The sequence below is a fragment of the Oncorhynchus nerka genome, linkage group LG7 (genome assembly GCF_034236695.1).
Source record: "Oncorhynchus nerka isolate Pitt River linkage group LG7, Oner_Uvic_2.0, whole genome shotgun sequence".
Lineage (NCBI taxonomy): Eukaryota > Metazoa > Chordata > Actinopteri > Salmoniformes > Salmonidae > Oncorhynchus > Oncorhynchus nerka.
The window spans coordinates 72,366,139-72,372,271 of NC_088402.1; the positions used below are offsets into that span (position 1 = coordinate 72,366,139).

At 41.5% G+C, this 6,133-nt stretch overlaps 1 protein-coding gene across 3 annotated transcripts in view; it reads left to right on the forward strand.

The window, feature by feature from the left end:
* Positions 1-4,496, forward strand: part of LOC115119282 (coiled-coil domain-containing protein 50-like) — a 41,244-nt gene extending 36,748 nt beyond the window's left edge. For all 3 annotated transcript variants that reach the window (XM_029648053.2, XM_029648055.2, XM_029648054.2), the window contains 5 exons: positions 84-167; positions 1,226-1,360; positions 1,462-1,553; positions 2,454-2,554; positions 2,646-4,496. In XM_029648053.2, coding sequence (XP_029503913.2) covers positions 84-167; positions 1,226-1,360; positions 1,462-1,553; positions 2,454-2,554; positions 2,646-2,779 — 546 coding nt within the window. In that variant the 3' untranslated portion in view covers positions 2,780-4,496. The remainder of the gene's footprint in view (positions 1-83; positions 168-1,225; positions 1,361-1,461; positions 1,554-2,453; positions 2,555-2,645) is intronic.
* Positions 4,497-6,133: the final 1,637 nt, after the last annotated feature.

Sequence of the window (6,133 nt, forward strand, 5' to 3'; positions counted from 1 at the left end):
TCCTAGAGTCATGACATGTTCAGAGTAGATTCAGGGGAGTTACTGCAGCAACACCATGCTGAGTTATCCTCTTGTCATTGCAGAGCCCTCCAGCCCGTTCTTCCCTCTCTCAACATGACTCTTACCCAGAGGGAGACTTCAGAGTTGCGCAAGTGGCTCAGGATGAGGTAAGATAAAGGTGTAAAAGGAAATATCATGATGTTGGTATTATCTCCCAAAAGAACTGACTGCAAGTGAGGCTATGATTTACGTGAGAGGTCTTCAACCTTTCCTTGCCCAGGCACCCGCTCCCAGGAAAACCGAAGACCCAGGGACCCCATCATACGTTAACAAAACTAATAATGGCGAGGAGAAGTAATCAACATTTTAAAATGAATAGATCTGCTAGACATTTTTTTTCATTATATTGACTTCCCCACATTATAATTGGAGGAAGTGTAAACTCTAACATACTATTTGCTAGAAAGGTAACTCAAAACACATTTTTGCTTAGAGCAGCTATTTATCTGGTTAAACAAAGGTTAGCAAAAGTTTATGTCCAAGTCAATAAAACTTGCCAGTGGCACTGGTAGCCTGTTCGCGGAGGCTTTGAAAAAGCACATGTTAGATAGATACTCCAGCGAGTGTAATTGACTCTTATTTTGCTCAATACTAGGAGTTAAGAAATAAAGTTGACATCATTAGAAATAATGATAGGCATGTAATTCAAAAGTCTTCTATATTTGTCGCAGACCCCCTGCGAAAAGGGCTCCCGAGTGGTGCGGTGGTCTAAGGCACTGTATCTCAGTGCTAGAGGCATCACTACAGACCCTGGTTCGATTCCAGGCTGTATCACAACCGGCCGTGATTGGGAGTCCCATAGGGCGGCGCACAATTGGCCCAGCATTGTCCGGGTTAGGGTTTGGCCAGGGTAGGCTGTCATTGTAAATAAGAATTTGTTCTTATCTGACTTGACGTTTTTCTAAAAAAGTACCTTTGAGGGCTGTGGACCCCCAGTTGAATACCCCTGATCTAAGGAGAGGTATATTACCATCTTTAACTAGGGGATGTGCCTCCAAAGTTCATTTGACCTTTTTATCAACCGATCTCAAAATTCATCAGATAAATCATAGGCTCAGGTCATAGGTCCCTCAAAGCCTTGGGTTCAGCTAGAGTCCACCTGTCCAATGTGTAACAACATGCCTATTGTGTATTGACCCTTTATGGTCACTGTGTCCTCTGTCAGGAAATCGCCCGCTTCATGCAGAAACAGGAAATACAGTCGAATCGCCAGTCACGTGACCTTAATGGCCCGGGATCACGACGTGAACAGCATGACCTGGCTGACCCCCACAAAAGGAGAACTGTCAGAGAGAGACCGGTAGCTGCTGCTGGTTTTATGAGCCATTGTCTACATATGTTAACTATTGACACTATACATGGACTTACAATATTATAATAATAATGTGTTCTGTGTGTCAGATTCAGCGGGAGAGACTGGACTCCGAGGGCCTTCCATCTCCTACTGAGGAGTGTTCTCCTGACTATCAGGCCCCTAGCCCCACCTCAACACTGTGAGTCAGGCTTGGGCGGTATCCACATTTCCATAACTTCAAACCAACCATCCTGCAGTATGCGGTATTACCAAGTACATGTAAAATCCCATTGCGGATGCTAGCTAAATGTAAATGAGCGTATGCAAACATTTTTTATGGTCTCAACTATTTGCAGGACAGACATCCCAGCTCAAAGTTATACAAGAAACTCAAACATGCTACTCACATTTTTCCTCACACACAAAACAACCGCAAGGTTCTTGATCCAGGAGGGGATTCTCTGCAGTTACCAAGATGAGCTTGATTTTTGTAGGAAGCTAGACACTTGGATAACTCGTTAGTAAGTTAGCAAATAAAATACACAGTATTTAGCACATTTTAGACAGTTATAACACATCTAACTGGAAAATATTTAGCAAAGTGTTACTAGATCACCTGCGTTTCTAAACAAATGTGACCGGCTCAACTATTTTAAGGGAACTAGGCATACCTACTGGTAAGTACTTACTGGTAAGCTTCATGATGAAAAATAATGGAACAGGTCAAATGAAGAACGCAATCTGCTTTATCTCCTAAACTAGTGCACAAGTTGACTGCAGGTATTTAAAGTCAAAATAAATACTTAAATGTAATAAAAACTTTATTGAAAATCATACCATGAGTATTTCAAAATACCCCAGTATACCACCCAACCCTACTGTGCCACTCTAATGTAATGTATAATGCTGGGAAACCCCTGTCTGGAAATGCCCTGCTTAGCACCTGACAGATCTTATCATTTGCTGCTAATATATGGGTCTTTTGAAAAAGTTTTTGCTAGAGATTTGCTTCCTGTGTAATGGACTGCTATCATATGTTTTGTAATAGATTAGGCTATGAAAAGTTCTATATTTCAACCTGCTACTTATATCCTTACAGATCACAACAGCCAATCAGAAACATTGCAGAGGAACTGGACCCAACTTTCAAGACCAAGAGACCAGGCAAGGAGAGCATCAGAGCGGGACAGACCATTTCTGGTAGGAATAACAATGTAACACCTGACCATAACATGTAGCTTCATATAGAGGTGATGTACAGTTATAGGACCTTCTCTTGTCTTCTTAATAGGCCCATCCTCCTGTCAGTCTCATCCAATCCCCCACATGGAGGAGCCTACATTCATCCCGCCCACGAAGAGGCAAAGCGCCAAATCAGGACACGCCAAATCCAAAGAGAAGAAGGAGAACTGTAAGCAGCAGTGATGTCACAGTTAGAGATACTGGGCCTGGGTGTACAGGGAACAATCCCTCACCCCGCCCCATATCCATTTACACCCCCCCACTACTTAACCTGGTCCGAGAGGACTATCTCCAGATACTTGTATTATTATTTAGTTGTCCCAGCTAGCACTTTAACCAGTTAAATACAATTGGAGATTTTGTTTTTGTTTAAATTACTGGTGTAGATAAGACAACAATTTGGGTTCATATAACCTAATATAATTAACAAAGTGAAGAATTATAGTTGACCTGCCAATTATTCTCTCGTCTTCTGTGTTGATGAGAGAAGGTTAATATCAATCACTATGTTTGATTTTTTGTTACTTTTATTTGTTTTATTATTTAGTATTATTAAAGGGATACTTCAAGATTTTGGCAGTGAGGCCCTTTATCTACTTCCCCAGAGTCAGATGAACTCGGATACCATGTTTGTGTTTGTCCCGTATGAAAGACGTTAGAGGTAAATATGTGAGCCAATGCTAACTAGCGGTAGCGCAATTACTACCCATAGACTTCCAGTCATTGTGCTAACGCTAGTTAGCATTGGCTCACAAATTTACCTCTAACGTTCATACTGGACACTGAGACACAAACATGGTATCCGAGTTCATCTGGCTCTGGGGAAGTAAATAGAGAGCCTCACTGCCAAAATCCTGAAGTATCCCTTTAATGGGAGATCTAAGTAACACTCTAATTCAAACGGCTTTCACCATATCTGACAGGGATTGCATCCAATCCCTCTTGTCAATATCTGTTTGAAAAATACCTGAGGAGCTCTCTATCAATACTATATCATTACTGTCATGTCATTCATACCCTGCTAAAGTGACAAGTTTCCCAATTACTGGGAAATAGACTTGTCACTTTATGCTAATACTGTATTTCCCCAGTAAGCCAAGTCTATGGTAGGATATTGAGTCATATGTTTAATCCCTGGGATCCCCATGCTGTACATACTGTACTGTAGCCATCCTACAGCTAACGCTACGTCTTTAGTGTATGACAGGAGGACACTGCAAACCCAGTCAACAAAGCATACTGCTAAACCTTCTACCAGCAACCTTAACTGGACATTGATTGGTTATGTAAGTTCAACTACTAAAATACATCCTCAATGTAGTTTTCCCACCAACTCTCTGCTTCCCATCCTTTTGCAGCACTCATTCGAGTGCATTCAACAGACAATCATCGCTCTGTACTGTACATTTCCGTTCCTTTTATTTAAACAGTATTTTTTTGCACACATCATACAGTAACTGCACATTAGACAGGCCCTGCTGGGCTTGTAGTTTGCTACAACTTATCTTTATTGCATGATTTTTGTTTATGCACACACAATTGTTGTTTACTTATATTTTGTGACCTATTATTGCCAGTTATTTTTTATGGAACAGTTGATTCAAACGATCGCATTTATTTTGTATTGATAAATAGTTTTAGTTTTGTGTTTATAGTGTCTTATGAACACAATCTGCTTCATTGCTTAAATGTAATCTTGTACAATATTTTTATTTTAACATTATGGTCCAAATATTTTTTGCCTGTTTGAGCATGAACATTATTCATTCTGTTCTTCCATTTAAGTAGAAATGTTCATATTACTATTGAGACACATATATTATATACACACACTGGCATTAGTGCTCTCGTAGGTTTCTGAGAAGTTTTTCTGAATAAAATGAACAGCCATGAAACCTCAGCAGTAATATTGTCTTTTTCCTCTCTCTTAGGGAAACTTGCAGTGCCTTCAAAGTATTCAGACCCCTTGACTTTTCCCTCATCTTGTTACATTACAGCCTTATTCTAAAATTGATTCAATTATTTTTTCCCGCTTAGCAATACACACAATACCCCATAATGACAAATACATTTAGCAAATGTATGAAAACATTTAAAAAACATACCTTATTTATATAAATATTCAGCCCCTTTGATATTAAGCTCAGGTGCATCCTGTTTCCATTGATTATCTTTGAGATGTTTCTACAAGTTGATTGGAGTCCACCTGTGGTAAATTCAATTGATTGGACATGATTTGGAAAGGAACACACCTGTCTATATAAGGTCCCACAGTTGACAGTGCATGTCAGAGCAAAAACCAAGTCATGAGGTCAAAGGAATTGTATGTAGAGCTCCGAGACAGGATTATGTCGAGGTGCAGAATCTGGGGAAGGGTACCAAAACATTTCTGCAGCATTGAAGGTCCCCAAAAACACAGTGGTCTCCATCTTTCTTAAATGGAAGATGTTTGGAACCACCAAGACTCTTCCTAGAGCTGGCCGCCCAGCCAAACTGAGCAATCGGGGGAGGAGGGCCTTGGTCAGGAAGGTGACCAAGAACCTGATGGTCATTCCTACAGAGTTCATCTGTGGAGATGGGAGAACCTTCCAGAGGGACAACCATCACTGCAACACTCTACCAATCATCCCTTTATGGTAGAGTGGCCAGACGGAAGCCTCTCCACAGTAAAAGGCACATGACAGCCCGCTTGGAGTTTGCCAAAATGCACCTAAAGGACTCCGACCATGAGAAACAAAATTCTCTGGTCCGATGGAACCAACTCTTTTGCCTGAATGCCAAGCATCACGTCTGGAGGAAACCTGGCACCATACCTATGGTGAAGCATGGTGGTGGCAGCATCATGCTGTGAGGATGTTTTTCAGAGGCAGGGACTGGGGGACTGGTCCGGATTGAGGGAAAGATGAACAGAGCAAAGAACAGAGATCCTTGATGAAAACCTGCTACAGAGCGCTCAGGACCTCAAACTGGGCAAAGGTTCACCTTCCATCAGGACAACAACCCTGAGCACACAGCCAAGACAACACAGGAGTGGCTTTGAGACAAGTCTCTGAATGTCCTTGAGTTGTCCAGCCAGAGTCCGGACTTGAACCCGATCGAACATCTCTGGAGAGACCTGACAATAGCTGTACAGCAACGCTCCCCATCCAACCTGACAGAGCTTGAGAGGATCTGCAGAGAAGAATGGGAGAAACTTCCCAAATACAGGTGTGCCAAGCTTGTAGCGTCATACCCAAGACTCAACGCTGTAATCAATACGCTGTACTTTGTTGAAGCACCTTTTGGCAAAGGGTCTGCATACTTTCGTGACATTTCAGTTTATTTTTTAATAAATTAGCAACAATTTGCTGTGTCTTTATGGGGAATTGAGAGGGGAAAAACAATTGAATCAGTTTTAGAATAAGGCTGTAACCTAACAAATGTGGAAAGAGTCAAGGGGTCTGAATACTTTCTGAAGGCCCTGTATGCCGACCAGAAATGTGCTGTCGTAAATTTAGCTGATTATGACATTGGTTGGAATACAATAAGACAACCCAG